Genomic DNA, 19,855 nt, shown 5'->3' on the forward strand with positions numbered 1-19,855 from the left:
GGGTGGTGACAGTTGGGGGGTGATCAAAATTAGATTCAGGTTTGACTAATGATATAAGCTAGGTTTGACATGTAAGGCTATTTACTTGTAGGAGGAATTTGGCAGAGTGTGCTACTATTCCGCCAAATGACATTAAAGCTCTACTTCTACAACACAAAACAATCTGCACTGAATCTGCCTTTTTCATTTGATAAATTTCAGAAATCAGAGCTTTGGGTATGATCCTGGGCAACAGGCCACCTTTACAAAGGTAGCACCTTGCCTAGCTCTGAATAGCGAATAGAACACGTATCAGATCCAAGATCTACTTTTATTAACATCCTGGTTAAGCTCTAGAGCATGTCCAAATGTCAGGCCTGTCACACTAATGTTTTTAATCCCTTGAGGTATTCTCTCCATTCCTTTTAATTGCCAGTAAGTCTTGCTTTTGCTTGTCTTTTACGGATGGAATATGGTCTAGAGCAGCACCATCCAACAGAAATATAATGCAAATCACAAATGCAAGCAAAGTAAATTTTCTAGTAGCCACGTTAGAAAAATAAAAACAGGTGAAATTAATATTTTTAACCCCCAAATGACCATTTTAACATGTAATCAATACTTAAAAATGGAGATTATTTTTCATTCATACCTTTGTACTTTGATATCTGAAATCTAGTGTGTATTTTATAGCACATCTCAATTTGGACTAGCCACATTTCAACTGTCCAGTGGCCACATCTGAGTAGGGGCTACTGTATTAGACGGTGAAGATCAAGAGCCTTGCTACTCAAAGTGTAGTCCACAAATTAGAAGCACTGGTATCATCTGGAAACCTGTTAGAAATGTTGAATGTCAACCCCCACTCCAGATCTACTGAATCAGAATCTACATTTTAACAAGATCCCCAGGTGACTTGCATGCACAATAAAGCTTGAGAATGACTTATCTAAGTAAGGCAAGTCCTTGGTCTTCTGTCAAATGGAGGCAAAAGTCCATACCTGGCAGGACTACTGGGAAGATTCTTGTTGGTTTACTTAATAGACTTAATAGCTGAGATTCTACTGAATGGTAACTATTATTTAAGAAGGCAATGTAACAGTGTGGGCTTCAGAGCTGGACAGAAAGGATTATAAATTCTTGTTCTGATAATCTCTAGACCTTAAACAACTCATTTAACTTGAGGCTGAGTTTTTTTAACTTCATCTAAAGTGGGGCTAACATCCACCTTTCATTGTTGTGAGGTTAGAGCATGGCACATAGGAAGCATTCAATAATAGTAGCTGTACAGACATAGGCATATATATAGATATATACATATATATATATCCTATTGTATATATATATCCTATTGGCCAGGCCAAATTGGAGTAATGCTAAGCTGCCCCGTTAGTTCACATGGTCTTCCAAACCAAACCAAGGTGTTACTTCCTGTGGCCCCATATTTCACAAGTAGAACCTAAGGACAGCAAAAAACGTTTATTTGAAAAAATTACTATGTATTGAAAATATACATTAGAAATTATTACATACTTCCATAGCATTCCCCTCCCCCACCACAAAAGTAGAAATATCCACTTGCTATGCTAATGCCATAGGTAAATTCAAACAAAAAGGAAAACATCATCAGCCCCCTTTCCTCATACATTAGAGTTGGGGGTAAAAGATCAATTTGTATCTGCCCATCAATAGGAATTTAGTAAGTCCCAGTCTTCAACAGCTAGACATACATATTTCTGCTTTGAAGACTGTGAAGAGTTGCTCTGTTCCTTCTCTGGCTCCTCAAAAGTTCTCTTCTTGCTCTTCTTTGACTCCTGGCTTGAGATGGCTTCACGTTTCAACAATGGCCCATGGCAGTCTGGGGCTTTCTCTTTATAGAACTGGAGTTTCTCAGAAGAGTTCACATGGCTGTCTGCCAGGGGACACGTCACTGGGGCTTCTGTACGAGCCCGCTTCCCATCTGTAAGAGTGACAAAGGGAAGGGCAATGAGCTTACTATGCCGGCTACTAATGCCTGCCTACAACCAGAAAGATGATCCAAGTGAAACAACAGAAGCCCAAATAGGGTGAGGTCGGGGTTAATTTTATTCCCGTCTGAGTGCCCTGTAAAGTATCTTACAGCATGTGCACCAGCACAGGGTGAAGGCATGTACTCACACAGGAGTAGCACAGATTTGGATTCAAATCCCACAACTGCCACTTCCTGGATAAGTGATCTTGGGCAAATGACTTGTCTGAGGTTCAGGTTTCTCATTTTTATAGGGATATAAAATCTATTTCATAAGGGTGATGTGAATATGAACTCAAAAAATGTAAGCTATTATTATTCAAAATGTGGACTTTGCTTTTTAAGAACCAAATCTGTGGCACAACTCTAGCAAAAGGTACAACCTTCTTCTGTATTTTTTGATAACCCCTGAATTTTTCTTATTGTTTTAACCTGTATTTTTCCTTCACTTTGATTTCATCCTTTAACTCCTTTCAAAAAAAATTACGGTAAAATACATGTAACATAAATTTACCATTTCCACAATTTTTAAGTGTAGAGTTCTGTGGCATTAAGTACATTCACATTGTTGTGCAAACATCACCACCATCCATCTCCACAACTTCTTCAGCTTGGTAAAAACTTTGTACCTGTTAAACAATAACTCCCTCCCACCTCTCCCCCTGGCAACCACTATTCTACTTTCTGTCTCTAGGAACCTGACTACTCTAGGAACCTCATAAGAAGATTCATTTTTTTTTTTTTTTGCCTAGCTTATTTCACTTAGCATAATGTCTCTAAATTTCACCTGTGTTATATCATGTGTTAAAATTTCCTTCCCTTTTAAGGCTGACTAATGTTCCACTGTACGTAAATACAACATTTTGTTTATCCATTTATCTGCTGATGGACACTTCTACCTTTTTGCTACACTTAATGTTCTGTATTCTATCTACTTCTGCACCACTGCAAATCTTTTCTGGAACAAAATGGAATGTAAATAAATAAACATATTTTATGTACAAACATACATACATTTACCAAGATATTTTCCTGGTGCTGGTGTTTAAAGCTAAGTGTGAACTTACACTGTAAGCTATGTCGAGCAAATACCAGTCTCAGTGATCTAATTAAGTCAATACTATCATAATTAATTTTCCCATTGAGTGAAGATGGGCTAAGTGCTTTAAGGATGCAAATAACCTAAGGGCAAAAAACTCCAAAGGAAAAGGAATTTCTCACAGAAGTGCTGAGCTGCTGTTTGAGGCTCCAAGGTTTCTCGTGGCTTCACAGCTTCCGAAGTCACACGCTCCCACTGCAGAACAATCTAAAATGTATTTGGAAAGACTTGAATTAGAACAAAATCTCAAGCTTTTAATTTCAAGCCTTCCTTGTTCCCCCATTCCCTTTCCATAAACACAAACCCCTGTGGAAATCTTACTTCAGATGATGGTGACGAGAATAAGAACCAAGTCAAGTTTGGATTTTCTGTTTTAATGCAGGACTTGGTCAGACAACAAACATGTTGGATATATGTTCCTGCATTACTCAGAAAAAAATCTATAAAGCTGACTCCCTATTTTCATCTCTATTCCAATCTAGGAAAAAAAACTGCATATCCTTAAACTAAAGCTTAAAACCTTAGTTGTAATACTTTTCACACATTCCTAGACTCACTTTCATGCCTTGAACTATACCAACTGTAACTCGAACTCTCGTATGTGTGTAAAATGCCCACGTTTCCACGTTCTCACAACACTTCATGATCAGTTTGCATTTTTAAAAAATTGCTAGTACTGTTATTTTTATTACAAGCTATTACAAATTCTTTTGGAAATCTGGCTGAGTATAAACTACACATAAAAAAATAAAGCAAACCATTACTTTACATACACCACAAGTATAGGAACTTTAAATTTAACATTTCTCTTTATGGTATGCAATGAAATGATCATAAAGTCAGTCAAGAAAAAAACATTTCCAGGACACAGAGGCAGAACAACACGCAGTTTAAGAACATAGTTCCAGAGTTGCTCTATCAATTACTAGCCAGGGGACCCCTGACAAGTGATTTGAGTCTCAATTTCTTCATCTGTAAAACAGGGATTAGTAACAGTACACACACCATCGGACTGTGGTGAGGACTAAATGAGAACATACCACGTGAAGGGCCTGGCAGCATCTGGCATACAGGAAGCACTCAGTAAATATGAGTTGTCATCTCTTCTATGGTACCTCCCTGACTGGAAAATGGGGACAGATCTAAGAGAATGTGAAGATGAACCAAATCTGGTGGCTGGGGAGGCAATAAGGAAAACTGTGCTTCCACTCACAGAAATAAGAATGTCAACAGGAAGAGCTATCTGGGGATGGGGATGAAGAAAATGAGTTTGGTTCTGAACAAGCTGAATTTGAGATGCCTGGCAGAGATTTATGGATAATATTTAGGAACGGGTCTAAGGTGTGAAAGAAGCCGAAATCATCCTCACAGGGAAAATAAAGGCTCCAAGAACAGTTCAGATAACCAGGAGGGTGAGTGGAGACAGAAGAGGAGAGGAAAGGAGGCAGTGAGCAATCAGCAAGAGCTAAAGGGAGAAGTGAGAAAGTTAGGGGAGAGTCAGCAGGAAGGCCCAGAGAGAAAAAGCAGAAGGCTGCATGTTTATCTCGATATAGCAGGAAAGCCAAGGAGGGTGAAGAATGAGATCACGTGCCACCTTCAGTAGAGCCCTGGGGGCCAGAACTAGATTACAAGGGATTAAGAACTGAGTAGGCAGTGAGGAGGTGGGAAGATAAGAATAGAAAACAATTCACAGTTGCAACAAGGGATGAAGAACATGTGAGAATAAGAGTGATTTATGTTTATACACAGAAATAAATAGCCAACAGAGGGTGAGACTGAAGACGTAGTGGTGGGGCAGTAGAGGGAAATAATTATTAGTAAAATATCACAGAGGAAGCTGGAGATCTTAGGGAATAGAAATGAAAAAAAGAAAAATACTAAAGGGCTTATCAGCGGAATAAAGTGCCACATCTGTTCCCTTAGACAGGCGGGAAGTGGGACATGGTTGCAGAAGTGGAGAAATTTTAAGACAGATTTAGGGAAGTAAAGGAACTCTTACAGATGGCCTTATTTTCCTGTGCCACCTGCTGAGAATGAGGCAGGAGAACAGAGTCAGCCTGAAACAGGTTCAACAAGGAATTAACAAGAGATAGATAAAACACTGCTGCCAGTCCTCGGGGCCCAGCTGAGGCTGCACAGTGTGAACCTGCTTGGAACCCAACTTACTTTCAGTCCGGGCTCCTAGGTATTTACTTCGTCCTTACCAACTTCTGCAAGAGAAGTCCTGGTTTCTGCATTTTCCAGATGAATAAACAGAAAAGCTGCCTTAACTTATACAGCTCCTGGGCTGCTGGGCCAGGATCCCGAACCCAGGTCCCTGATTCCACAGCCTACACTTTTCCTACCATGTCACCTGCTGCCATAACCAAACCACATCAAGCCCTTGTGTGATCATCCCACACTTGCCTCAAATCTACTGGATGTATCTAGGATTCATCCAGTGCTACAAACTTTGTCTGCCAATGAACTGTTATAACGATTTCAGTATGCATTTTTCCGGACAAACTTTAAAGTGCTTCTGAAATATCGATTCACCAGCACCCCTTCTTGCTAATCTATAGGGAGGTGATGGTACAATGAGGTAGTCAGATAGGTCCACCATCGTGTATTATAGCTTGGAGCCCAAGAGGGATCCAGAATAAAACAGTCTGGTGTGGTGGGTCCTCTCGGCCTCCACCAGTAACATTGGTTTAAACTATCTGAAGGAGAAAGGCACCAGCCACAGGCAAACTGGCATCTACTGATGCTCTGCTACGGGGTTACCTTCTGACTTCCAAATTAAGTCTGTATACTTTACCAACTTAAGAAAGTCCATCAAGAAGATGAGAGACAGTCAAAGCAAGTTCAGCCAAGGAGATGAAAATGGGAGGGCTCAGGATGAAAGAGACAGTTCCTCATTAAGGCTCTGAGAGTTAAATTTGCGCCCCCAAAAGGGAAAGAGTCCAATTTGAGTTCTTATCAGTATGAATTATTCTCCTTCCAGTATATACACACTGCTAAGAGAATCTGTCCTTCTGAAGTTGGGTCACACTGCTTTTTTGCATAGCAAGCAAGAATTCACTTATTTTCTGAGTTATTTATAAGAAGACATTTTCTTCTAGGTCCAATAGTGACTAGACCATGGGATTTAAGGACTGGCATCTAACACATTTCCTTAAGTAACTGGGTCAGTTATAAGCCATCAGTGTCTCTGATTTGACTGAGGATGACAATTCAGCCAAGGATACCAAGGGTGTTAACATTTGTTCAAGTGTTGAATAAGACACTTGGAATTAAAATGAAAAGCCACATTAACTGTAGGGGAGAAAAATTTGCATTACCTGGTCAGCCCAGCCTTCTGTCTTGCAGTTACTATGATCAAATTCCTTCAAAGGCACTTTGGAGTGAACAAGGCCTATGTGGGTCTGAAGCTTGTGTTTGACAGCTTTGATGTCCTAGTGAGGGAAAAGCAGAACACAAATGCACACTCATCTGGTCAGCTCTTAACTTGCTCTCAGCAGGAAATAAACCCCATCATAAATACCAGTCCTTCTAAATGCCAATTAGCAGAAGCAAAATAACAAAATGTGAGTTTGGAAAAGTAAGAGAAGGAAGCAAAAGTCTTACCTTGAGTCCCGTCCCAGAGATATCTAAGCAGTTTAGTTTTCTAAAAGAAAAGAGGTACCCAATTCCTGCATCTGTGATCTCAGGGTTACCTAGATGTCAAAACATAAGTAATATTCTGTTACAGTATAAGTATTGCTAGAATGCCAACAGTAAGCTCAGGAAAAAAAGCCAATGATAAAATATGAAACACTGAATGTTCCAACTTCTCAGAGTAAATTAAATACAGGGATCTTCTCTTTCCTGTCTGTAATATAAAGGAGCCACACTAGAAGATGCTTTATAGCTCTAACTTTTTAGGAGTTGGGGGTTAGCAGAAAAACCAGGTAGTTATTCCAAAGGGTTTAATTTGGAACCATATGAAAACAGTATATGTAAACAAGTATTAAAATAGTGTATTAGACTTTGTTCATAGCCATTTCACCTCCAAAGTAATAGATTTATTTTAAAAATATTTTCAAGGGTACTTAGACACAAAGCCTATTACTGTCTTACTAACTTGCATTTTTTTCCCCAGAATCCTTTCTTACATATTACCTTCGTATCAGGAGCACTGCATTTAGCACTGAGTCCTCAAGACCATGAGCACAATGCCTGACACACTGGAGATGCTCAAGAAATATTTGTTGAACAAACACACTGCCCTGGGAGGTAGGGAGGAGGGGCATTATCATTATCTTCATTTTACAGAAGCCAAAACCAAGGCTCAGAGAGGCTAAATAACATGCCCAAGGGCACATAATCGGCAGAGCAAAGAGTGTCCGTCCTCTGACCTCAAACCCTGCTCCTATTCTTTCGACACTATACCATCCGGTTATGTATTCAGTGGATGCTCAATTAAATCGTAAATGATCCTTACTATCTTTCTACCACTGGAGTCAATATCTAGTTCAACCTAAGTTATTAAAATTGTGAATTTATCCAGATTTTCATCAAGCAATTATTGTTAAAAGAGGCCTAGATAACAGACACTATTAACCAGCAACCCAAAGAAAGTAAAGATGAGCCAAATATCCTCTCCATATGCTGTGAATGTGATGAAAGGCTGCCCTGTCTGCAGAGAGTGAGTGGCGTGGATGAATTCGTAAGGGCTTTTCCTCTCCTAGAGAGGTGGCAGCATGCCAGGAAAGGTATTTAGCCAGGAATCAAGAGCCTCTGGCTTTAGTCTTGTTCTACTACCAACTTGTGGCACCTAAGAAAATCACCTCCCCTCAATTTTATTACCTCTCAAATGAAGGGGAAGACTTAGATGATTTCTAAGTCCACTCTTTCAACATTAATCATCTATAACTTCTAATAAAACTTACAAGATAAGTCTAATAACGTTAGATTTTCAAGGCCTCTTTTCATCACTCGAACTGGTGCTGTCATTTTCCGCACTCCGGCATCAGATAAACAATTATCCTTCAGGTGGAGCTGAGTTACACTAGGGAAACAAAGACCATACATAAATTACTTAGCATTTGAGAAAGTCCAGGTATGAGAACATGCTTTCATAAACTTCATTTAAAAATATATCCTCTACCCCCTGCTATTTCACACCTGATGCATTTAACAGAGTTAAAGATTTTTTGGTGCTATTTCAGTTACTAAGTGAGAGTTAACTCAAAGATCAAAGTGTCATGTAGTACTAATCTCAGATGGCAGAGGGCACTGGAGGTATATGGTGGAATGAGACAAACAGGGATTTCACTAAGGAGATTAGTACACCTTGTTTAACACAAAAGCTGCATTTCAGACAAGTGCTGTGCGAAAATCAAAACCACTTTAAATGTATCAGGAAACTCTGCTAAAGAACTCCTATCAGAATTCTTTACGCAAAGCACAATCTTTTCATTCTAATTAGCTTTATAAATCCAGATTTTCAGATTGGGCTTATAGAGTAGAGCCATATCCCAATCCATTCAGCTAAACTGAAATTGGTGTATTAACGTGCTTCACTGACCCATACACAAGAAATCTGAACCTTTACTAACCTCACACAAAAATACTCTTGTACAGGGCAGTACATAGGTGTCACTGTCCTAGGCAGGCCCCAGGAAGCAGGTTAGACTCAGGTTTGTAGCTGCTGTTATCCCTCTGGGTGTTTATGAAACCACAAAGGAATCCATCTGGCCTTCTCCCTCTGCTGGCCAGACTGAGGTCAGCTGGATTATTTGTGAATGGTATGAAATGGTATGAACTGCTTTAAATTATGGTTCTTGAAAAGAATTTATCTGGCTGTCTTTTAATAGTTCACTTTTTAAATAATTTATAGTTTATTGATAGTTAAAATATGAAAAGATAATGACTATAAAAAATTGTATAACTTCTCATCTCTTGCTAGAATAAACCAGGACTGGACAATTAAATGGCAAAATCATTTTTCAGCCCAGGTAGCCTTAAGCGCTATATGTTGAAATAAAGGTTATTTAGGTAAATGAACCTACTGACTTCTTTCCTAAGAGCTCTCCAATCTACAGTGCTTGTACCAAGTAAATGGAATTTGAAAATGTTTCAGGAAGGAAAAATTAGCAAATAAACACATGACTGGGAAGTAACCAACATTCTTCAAGATGATCCTATGGATCATCCTTTAAAAAAAAAAACAAAAAAACAATTCATTGAGAAGTAGTGGCAGAACAATACCTAGACAGGGCCTCATTGGTGAGATGTTCCAGAAGCTCATGCTCATCTCCAAGCTTGCAACAGGAAAGATCCAGACAGGTCAGCTCCCGGAAAGACTTAATCTCCTCAAGTTTTTCTGAAATCACCAGGTATCTGTCAGGTGTAGAGAGCAATCAATAGCTTTTGTTTTCCTTCTTTTAACACATCACCATTTGGGACTTTGTGATACATCAACATTCCATCAGGACAAGGTACTATGTATAACAAGCAGACCTCACTGATTACTATGTAGGCATAGGCTGAATTTAACTAGTAAATGCCTTGAAAGTCTCTTTACATGATGGCGGAATTAAAACTTTAAATAAATAAAAACATACGAGCAAAGGCAAGACACGAGAAAACATCTGCTTTGTTAGAAGTCAGACAGACCTTGGTGTTGAGATTATCAGAAGATTTACAAACTTTAGGATACTCAAATTTAATCACTTACTCTTTTAAGGCTGATTTTTACATAATGCTCAATAAGCAGTGGTTTGAAAACTGGAACAGGTCAAGAATTTTGGGTTCTAACACGCACATCCCCAAGAACATACCAAGATACATTTGGCAGATCAGATTCTATCTTTTCTATTCAAACACAAATTTGAGTAGCTGCCCCCTCTCCTGTGCCACTGTTACCCTGCTAACTTTATGCCAAAAGTTTGTGCAGCAGGACTACTACGAGGACTCACTCTATACTAGATGGTTATGATGACAAAGCTGTAAGCACAAACACTTTAATTACACCGGGGCACCCTGCCAAACTGCTATCAGGAGGTATCAGGGACGCCTCTGGAAAGGAAAAGATCAAAAAAGCGTTGCACAGCCCAGGCTGTGGCCTCCACCCTGCTTTCTAGTTGTCCATCTATTTCATATGATGTCAGTGACAAAAAATGAAAAGGGTTAGATGTGACAGGAAACAGGAGAGGACCCTAAAAGAACAGGGAAACTGGCTTGTGGCAAGAGCGTGCCTTTCTCATCCACTTTCCTCATGGATGTTTAGAGGTTTCCACAGCAAGAGGGCATGGTAGGTAGGATCAGTGAAGTTATACTTCACTGTTCACATTTCTCTTCTGTCACCAGGATGGTAATAATCAAAAACAGGGTTGAATAATCCAAGGGCAAGAGGAGGGTCAGATCTCTTTTCTTCCTACTTTCAGTCAGAGTAAGATGATGTACTGAAGCTGATCGCTGGCCTGACTGCTGGGTACAGATGGCCTGTGGTACTGATACCCCCTCTAAGCTGCCTGGTGACCGAGCTCAGCTGGGTACACAAATGAGCTCTATTTACTCAGACATACTTCAACTGCACTGTAGATAAAGCTGCTGTTTTCCATCTTCCAATCACAGAGTTGAAGTGGGTTAATGGGGATTTGGGAGATTACTGGCAATCAGAGAAAGGAAAATACACATCCTTTGATCAATTAACCAAAGACTTTTTGTAATTCTGAAACAAAGGTTATCTGCACAGGACATAACAATGTATAATGTGACAAAAATTATAAAAGCCAAGGTGGAGAAATCAACACGCGAGGCCACAGGCACTACTAGATGCTTATCAAGGACATAATCAAAGCTCTAGGGTCTTATTCAATATTAGTCTTCCAATGTGCTGCTTAAAAAGTTCAGAATAGTGTAGTGGAGAAGCAACAGAGGGAGCCCAGGTATTTTAATGCCAGAATTTAATGCCTGAATTTGGATTCTAACAACCCTAACTACTTGTGTGATTGTAAGAATTTACTTGTGTAGATTGTGTGACTGTTACTTAACCTCTGTGAGCCTCAATTTCTCCAGCTGGAAAACGGGGCTGATGATTACTTCCTTTAGGGATTATTAAGAAAATTAGAAACAATATTCCAAAAATACACAGCATCTCACAGGCCCTCATTAAATGGTTGCTATTATAATTCAGTTACACAGGGTGATATTGTAAGGAAAACACAGTCCTACAGGACTGGAACCCAGTTGCAAAGACACTGGCTTCTCCTTGTGGCTGGCAGCTTTGCGACCCAACCCTGAACAGGAAGTGCCTGCACCTACTCAATTATCTTATTTTTCAATTATATTCTCAAGCTCTTTTCCCATGATCTAAACCCTTTTGTGCTGGTCAAACCTTTATTGCTGCAGTTTCAGCTGGGGATTGCAAATGCAAACCCAAACCTCCTGCCCTCTTCCTATTTTCCTTTGGGGATTCAAAAGGAGAAGGGAAGTTTTTAATCACAATTGAAAATCTTGTATCTGAATAAGGCAGCAAAGTCTGGAATTGTTGCAATAAAATATGAGCCAAAAGACTACATTTAAAATGTTTTCTTATGCTTTTCTAACTATAAAAGTAATACATATTCCTTGGAGAACATTTTAAGAAAATCTAGAAAATTATAAAGAAAATTAAAACCAATTTCAATTCCACTATCTAAACTACATTTTAGTGGGCTTCTCTTCCTTCCCCCATATATGTAATCCATATAAAATTTCCTATTTTTTTACAAACAGAATTGAGATTATATACAATTTTAATTATTTTTTCATTTATTATATAATGAACATTTTACCACATCACCTTAAATGACCTATGGATATTATATTAATAGCTAGATAGTATTTCATTATATGAATATACCATAATTTGCTTAATTAATTTCCTATTCCTGGATATTCAACTTTCATGTTTTCACTACTATAATAGTACCTTAACGAACACCCTTAATGTAAAAATATTTGTTCCCATATCTGATTACATTGGAAATTAGAATATATTCTTAACAAGTGGAATTAATGGGTCAAACAAATGATACGGATATTTTTAAGGCTCTTGATACATACTGCCAAGCTGTTTTTCAGAAATGCTACATTAATTCATGTGCTCATCAAAAGTGCTATTTTCATCCAATCTGACCACTGGAACACTATGCAGACATCACAAATAGAGAAAAAGTACTTTCACTATTATGAGAAATACTTAAGCTATAATAATGGTAGGTGGAGGAAAAAAAGATTACAAATTATAGATTGAGTATATTCCCAAATGTATAAAGATATCTATTTGGAAATGATAAGCATGAATGATGGGACTATAAATTTTTTAATATTACAGTTCTATATGTTTCTCAAATGGTATGCATTTGCCTTTATAAAATGATTTTAAAACAAAGTATACATCATAACTTATTTTTCATTGTTCTAATTTTCCTACAATGAACGTAAATAACTTGGAATAAAAAATGAAGGCATAAAATGTATTTTAATTGTCTGAGCTTCAATGAAATACTGCTTGATGTTTTCATTTACACAAAGTAATTCTTTTCTTTTCCACTGGCATCAACCCCTGCCCCAGCCATGACTGAGACCCCAGCACAGAGACAGAGCTTCCATAAGGTGCCTACTCAGTTCACAAGTCCACAGTTATACCTACACAATTATCGGTGTGGGTTTATGTCTTTTTTTTTTTTTCAAGTACCGTATTTGGCTTGGGGTGAAAAATTAATTCAATAAGCTGATTAAATATTGTTCTTCTTTATTTCTTTAAGCATATGAACTTATGTTTTCTGGTATAAGTTTCTCTTCTTTTATTACATGCCTATTGGTTAGCCTTGTTTTAATAGTTATATTGATTATGCACTTTAATAGTAAGCTGCCTTTCACATTTTCTAATTACAAAAAAGTTCATATAATGGTATACTATACAGCTATTTAAGAAACCTACAAATATTGATGGTAAATGATTTTCAAAATATATGGAGAGAGCAAAATGCCTAACAGTATGAGAGCAGTGTGCTGCCATTTGTATAACAAAGGGGAAAGCTATACACGCAAGAATATGAACAGAATTATCTCCAGAATGATATAAAAGAAACTGATAACAGTAGTTGCCCCTGAGGAAGGGAAATAGGAGAGACGGGAGGGAGGCTTATGTTTCACTTTATACCATTCAGCATTTGTGTTTAAATTCTTTTCTATGTATTTTTTTAAAAGTTTTTCTTTTTAATTAATCAGTGCCTTGAAAGTTATTTTACATGATAGTGGTATGAAAATTTTAAGTAAATCAATAAAAGGATATGAGCAAAGGCAAGTCACATCTGCTCTGTTTAAAATGGACAGATCTTGGTTTTAGTGTTGGGATCTTACTAGAAAATTTCCAAACTTTAACATACTTGAAATTTTAATCATTTATCCTTCTAAAGTTGCTTTTATCTAATGCTCAGTATCTAGAGGTCTGAAAACTGGAACAGAGACAAGAACTCTGGTTACTAATCTTCCAATCTCTGAGAGCATACTGAGATACTTGGCAGATCACATCTTTTCTATTCTCTCTTACTAGAAAAGTTAGTAGAAGAGTATTTTTTACCTAATGGAGGAGCTGTGGCAATCAACTACTCCTTGCAAGGTGTTTCCAAAATAAAGCTAAGTGCTGTCTTGGAGGGCCGGGGGAAAGAAGGACAGTGATTTTTCTCAAAATGGCCTCCACTTTGTGTTTGGAAATTCTAAATTGAAGTGCTGTTTGATGGAGAAAACCCCCAAGCCCACTAAGCCCCAGAGCGTGACAGAATTCACACACCCAACAAAATACTCACTGTCATAATAAGAACACCTACCTGTTTCGCAAACACAAGGAGCAAAGCACCAGACTTCCGTAGGCTTCAGTAAATTTCTGTAAAGCCCTCAGCCCTGCACCTGGCTCTGTGAACTTCTGCCTGGCTTCAGCAGCAGAGAACAGCTTTTCGGCAATCTGCTCAGGAAAGCCAATAAGGGAATCAATGTGATCTACGTTGTCAGAGATGAAGCCCAGGACGAGGCTGAAGAGGGATTTGGCAGAGTACCGAAGGTTCCCCTCCCGGGTGTATGTGAAGATGAAATGATCAGTCTTCTCCTTCTGTGCAGTATCATCTTCCCTGTTCATGCAAAGCTCCACAGAAAAGCCTTTGGGAAACAGTCTGAAGGGCTTTGGCCTCTGCAGGCTACTCCTGACACCATCTAAGGCCAGATTGACCATGTGCAGCTGCCCATTTTCTCGCACATAGATGGGCCCTGGATCCAGGTGGGTTTCTGAGTTGAGGCAGTAAGACATTGCCTTGGTTGCAACTGTAAAATCAAGCCACAAGGGAAACAATTCCAATTAAAATGGCATTTGTAATGTGTAACTTCATCTTGCTGTGCCCAGAGTTTTATGAGCCTACCAGGAGACCCTGTGGCTGCTTTGGGGAATCAAAGCTTACCAGTTGCCTGTGAACTCTGGCACTGGAGGTTGCCTCTATTACCTCAACCTGGAATGCCCTTTCCTAGTCCATCTGGGAACTCATTCATCTTTCAAAAGCCAGCTCAAAACTCATTTCTAAAATTCACCCTGAGGAAGTTAGCACAGAAGTGATCAAAGAGTCACCTATAAGGAAAGTCACGGCAGCATAGTCAATATTAGCAAAACAATGGAAAACAACCTAAACGTCCATTAAATGTGTTATTAAATAAATGATGCTACATCTACACCATGAAATGTTATGTAGTCATTAAGACTGTAAAATTTTTATTGATTTGCAAGTTACAAAAAGTGCATATAGAATTTACTGTTTTTTTAAAACACGTTTACACACAGAACAAAGATGAGAAACTAGTAACTACCTTGCCACCTTGGCACACATTACTTTATTGCATTTGGCTGACAGTTCTGCTACTGATTTATTTCTGGGGGTGTTCCGTTAATCTGAGCTTCTTGACAGGAGGGACTATGTTTAATTCATCCCCCCTAACATAGTGCTCTGGCACATAATTAATAGCCCCTGAACAGATACTTGTGCAACTACAGTTTGTTTGCCAAACTTTACACAGATCACAAGCAACAGAGTTTTGGGGATCTACAAATAAAGATCTCTATGACAAGACATAACTAAAAGCTATTCTAGCCCTTGGAAGCACAAAGGGCTAGAACAGCTTTTAGTTAGCACTTATGGCTCAACTTCTTCTGTTAGTTGGCACTTTTGAGGTAAGGTAAAATGTCAAAAATAGCAGGGTATTTACGCAATCATGTGGGTAACATTTTGCGCCTAAGCACTAATTGGAATAAATACTTGTTTTCCTGAGGTACCATGAGATCCTGAGGAACTGTGAGATTTCAAAATACTTGAGAAGTTACTACATTAAATAAAATGAAAGTGTATGATTATCATTGTTATAGTTTTAAGATAAAATTTAATCTAATATAGGTCAAAAAGCTGCTATTATCCCTAAAAGACTCTGATTGACTTTTAGAGTGAACCAATTCACATTCTTCAACATCACTGCAGGGCTAGGATGTAGCTCTGGAGCCAGTCAAGTGTCAACAATCAATGAAGTCAATGATCAAAAACGCTGAGTCTCCGGAGATCAAACAGGGATCCTATTTGTGGGCATCAGTAAGATCCATGTTTCTCCTGAGGATAATTATGTATGTAAAAGCACATCAGAAAAACGGGTTCTGCCTAGCCTGAGAGCTTCACCCTTTCTTGCTATCGCCTTCTGCCCTACTCTCTGGCCACCTCATACTACCCAGGTAAGTTGGCTGTGCTCTCCTGTCCCACTGGCCTTTGCACATCCTGCTCCTGAGACTGGAACATCCTTCTCTGCTTCCTTGACCTAGCTAATACCTACTCATCATTAACAGTAAGCCCACTCTCCTGGGAAAACTTCCTAACCCATGCACTAGCACACATGCCTGTCTGGTTTTCCCAGAGCACCAGTGTCTCCTTCTACATAGCACTTAGCACTACGTACTCTCTGTTCACTTGCTAATGTTCCCAGAGCTGTGAGCTCTTTGAAGGCACGACATTTATTTGATTCATCTCTCTTTCCCAGGCCCAACATAGTGCCTAGAATGAGTAAGCCCACAACAGATATTTGTTGAACTGAATGAGAAGGGTAAGACCTCAAAGGGACAGACAGTGCTCTGAGCCGCAGGGCCTGCTGATACTGTTGCTAGGAGCCAGCTCCCCTTCCAGGCAACAGCTGCAGGCTCCTCCCCCACTTGCCAGACCCTTCTGCAGGTGGTAGAAGCAAAGAGGATGATGGGAGTATATTGCTACTGGTACTACCAGGGAGGGAAAGAAAAAACTAAAAACCAGAAAAAAAATTCCTGTCACAGTGCCAGTTCTCATAACTCATACTCTTGCCAGTATTCAGTGCCTGCTACAAAGGAGATATTTTACCAGTTCTAAGCTTTTCTTTCAGTAGGGTAAGCATCTGGTCCCTTCAACCTCAGACTTTTAATCTTGATGAGGAGATAAAGCAGATCCCCTTTGGTCTGTATTTCTGGATTTGGACATTCAGAGCCCTACTCTACCTGTAGGTCAGAAAGCGGACACCGGCGTGGACCCAAACAAGAATGACTTGAATTTAAATGCAGTAAGGCAAATTCTATGGGAGATAACATATAAGGAATCCGCATACTGTAAGCTCCCTGGCAGTGAAATAGGGTCTGCCCATCTGAATTACACCTAACACTCATCCCAATAGTCCCTTCTATAAACTTTGGAGTGAAATAGACAAATGGATGAATGGATAACTACTTCTGGTGAAAATCAGAAAAGTCTGATTCCATCCAGCAGAGGGCAAAAGCAGCTTGGGACCAGGGTGAGGATGTGAACCCAGGCTGCCCAAGATCCTGGCAGCTTCTGCCTGGCACCATTCTGGCTAAATTTTATCTTTAAATTATTCATCAAATGCTAGTTCTCCTTCTAAATGATGAAAAGAAAATCTAATCTTTCCTGAAGAGTAAACTCGCATCATCTGTCCAGAAGCCCCAAGGGCTCTCTGTCTTTCAACTATGGTACTTGAGAAACTGATCAGGGTTCAAGAAATCCTGGTGACGTTTGACTTCCACTACTAAATCTGTGCATCTTGCATTCTCCCAATTAGGAGCTTCTGAGAGTTTGTGAGGTACTATAAGATGATCTAAGAATTGAATTAATGTTTAAGCCTTTCAAGGTTAAAGAATCATAAAGGCAAGAAAATTTCACACAAAGTTTCTGTAACTTGGCTTTGCTTGTGCCTGGCTGTTGTACAGAGTCGTCTATTAGAAAGGAGCCCCTCAGGGGACAGGGCCTCTTCTATGTCACAGCAAAAATTCTATACAAACCAGAAAGTTATCTCCCAGAATAACAATGTCCAGTGGAGATCTGCATTAGCTATATTTTATATTAGAGCAACAGAGTAACAGGGCATTCTGATAGCCTCCCAGCCTGTCTCCAGAGGGGCAGTTTTATATAATCTCATAGGAACTATTACAATAGCGCATGTTCTGGTATTTGGTCACCACAAATGAGCCAAAGTTTCCATGAAGCATGTCATCATCAATTGAATAAAATCTAGCCTTACTACATTAAAAACTCACTTCTCTACAGCCCCTTTGAATAAGAAGCAAGATAAAATAATAGATAACTAAACATAACAGCTCTTTAGATCTTGAAGCCAGTTTACCAAGCAAGAATCATGACTATCCAGTTAAGTGGACTGGAAGAAGGGAGGCAGGGATTGAGACAACAGGATTAAAATTTTGAGGTGAGTCTATGGTGATCTAATTTGAAAAGAGAAGAAAACACCTAACTTTACTAGGTAAAGTAAGTTAACAATCCCCTGGGAATAATAAATCATAATCAAAATATGACGATAATGATAGTAGATGTGATAGCTACCATTTATTAAGCACCTACCAGTTGCTAAGCACTGTACTAGGTACTATATTAAATTACTTCGTGTGATCCTCCACAATCCTATGAAGTCAGGACTGCCATTTAACAGATGAAGAGGCTCAGAGATGTAAAGCAGCTCACTTAAGGAACAGAACTAGTATGGGGCAGAGCCAGAATTCAATCTCAAGGCTGTAAGTTACTCCAAAGCTCAAGCTCTTTCCACTGCATGATGCTGTCTCTCAAGAATAAAAATATGACATCAGCCTTAAGGATAAAAAAAAATGTTAAAAACTAATCTCACCCACCTGTTTGATCCCTCTGGTATTACTGGCTCAAGCTGAGGGGAGAGGGGGCAGTGAGACAGGGAGGAGATTAAAAAACAGTGGACATCTGAGGAAAGAGTCAGTGGGAACACAGCCAAGACAGAGCTACATTGAGGCCTCCCTTCTTCCTTCTGGGCAGAAATTACCCACATCCATACACCAGGAGAACATCTGTCAACCCGTGGCCTTCATCCCAAGGCTGCAGACACCCTTGCTTTATTTGAAAATGCAGAATTTTTGAGAAAAGTTCTAACATAAAACCCTGAACAGAAACTAGTTACAAACCACCAACAAGCAACTAACAATCCTAACCTTATTGTTCTGTGTCACCACCATTATTCAATTTTCAACTCATTATCTTTTTCTCTCATAACATGCACCTTCTTACCTGCCTTCTCATCCATACCTAGGTCCCTGCTTCCTTCCTGGAACATGCCAACCTCTCCTACATCCTAACATTCAATTTTGCTATCTGCCAATTCTAGATTTTCTCATACAAAATCCAATCTCCACACCAAAAATCCTAACCCCCTCCCTTCACCCACTCCCAGCTCCCCTGCCACCCCACCTCTCAAGCCTCCTGCCCTTCCAATCCTTCCATGACCCCCAGATCCAATCCCACCAGCACCTGTCTCTCCTTCCTTCCCCACTCTACTGCACCCCCACTCACTCTAAGCCCCATGTGTCCTTCACCATGTATTCTTCCATTCCTCCCATTCTCTGGGATTCCTTCTGCTAGGACCCAAATCTCTCCATCTTTTTCCTTGTTTTCTATCTTCAGTCCTCAAAATCTCTTTCCTTCACGCCTCACTATGCCCAACTTCACAATCCAAAGCCCCAACTTCTTTCTTTCCCACCCCCAAAACCCCACCCCTTCTCCTGTTCCAATCCTAGATCCTTTTCTCCTCACACTCTTCAAATCCCATTCCCTTTCCCCCCTCCCCAGTACTGCCATTCTCCGTATCCGTAAATTCCCACTCAAGCCCCTCCTCAAGCCCACCCAAGCTAATCCCGCTCCCTTTTCCCACCCAGGCCTCCGACCCCAATTCTCACACCCCACACCCTATCCCAGCACCCTAACTCCACCCTTAAACTCATCTCCGTCACCCCTGTATCCTCATCCTCACACCTTTCACCCAAGCACACCCCAACCCCGTCCCCCTCGGTCTTCCCCTCCCCCACTCCACCCTTTCCTCAAGCCCGGCACCCGCCCCCACTCGCAGCTCTGGGCTCCGTGAGCGGCCCGGCCCGCGGCCGCCACCTACCTGTGCCCCTGCCTGGGGCAGCCAGCAGCAGCTCCTCGGTGGCGGCTCCCTCCTCCCGCGGCGCCGCTGAGGGGGGAAGCAGCTCCGCGCCCCCGGCACAAAGCTAGGGAGGGTGAGACTGAGAGTGGGCGGGAGGAGGAAGGGGGCTGGGGGCGACCTGGCGCCGTGGGACCGCGGGGGCCGGCAGGGGCGGGGGTAACACTGGGCAGGGGAGGCGCGCTTGCGCGAGACCCGGCATGAGGGGCGGGGCCGGACCTAGAGGCGGGGCCGGGCCTAGG

General features: G+C 40.4%; 1 protein-coding gene across 1 annotated transcript; it reads right to left on the reverse strand.

The window, feature by feature from the left end:
• Positions 1-1,443: 1,443 nt before the first annotated feature.
• LRRC42 (leucine rich repeat containing 42) lies at positions 1,444-19,776 on the reverse strand. The gene is made up of 8 exons (XM_006200514.4): positions 19,578-19,776; positions 13,928-14,414; positions 9,318-9,449; positions 7,997-8,115; positions 6,693-6,781; positions 6,407-6,520; positions 3,209-3,293; positions 1,444-1,939 (listed from the first exon to the last, which is right to left on the reverse strand). The coding sequence occupies exons 2-8, from the start codon at positions 14,398-14,400 to the stop codon at positions 1,665-1,667; spliced, it is 1,287 nt and encodes a 428-aa protein (XP_006200576.1). The 5' UTR covers positions 14,401-14,414; positions 19,578-19,776; the 3' UTR covers positions 1,444-1,664.
• Between the last annotated feature and the right edge of the window lie 79 nt (positions 19,777-19,855).

The sequence above is a fragment of the Vicugna pacos genome, chromosome 13, assembly GCF_048564905.1.
Source record: "Vicugna pacos chromosome 13, VicPac4, whole genome shotgun sequence".
NCBI classification, from domain to species: domain Eukaryota; kingdom Metazoa; phylum Chordata; class Mammalia; order Artiodactyla; family Camelidae; genus Vicugna; species Vicugna pacos.

What these genes read in the sequence shown, in the direction of transcription:
- LRRC42 (XM_006200514.4), bottom strand. Translation starts at nt 14,400, where the DNA reads ATGTCTTACTGCCTCAACTCAGAAACCCACCTGGATCCAGGGCCCATC. An exon ending in TCTCTGGGACGGGACTCAAG is followed by an intron (nt 6,521 to 6,692) that starts GTAAGACTTTTG and finishes TTCCCTCACTAG; the next exon opens with GACATCAAAGCTGTCAAACA. An exon ending in AACAGCAGCTCAGCACTTCT is followed by an intron (nt 1,940 to 3,208) that starts GTGAGAAATTCC and finishes TCACTCTTACAG; the next exon opens with ATGGGAAGCGGGCTCGTACA.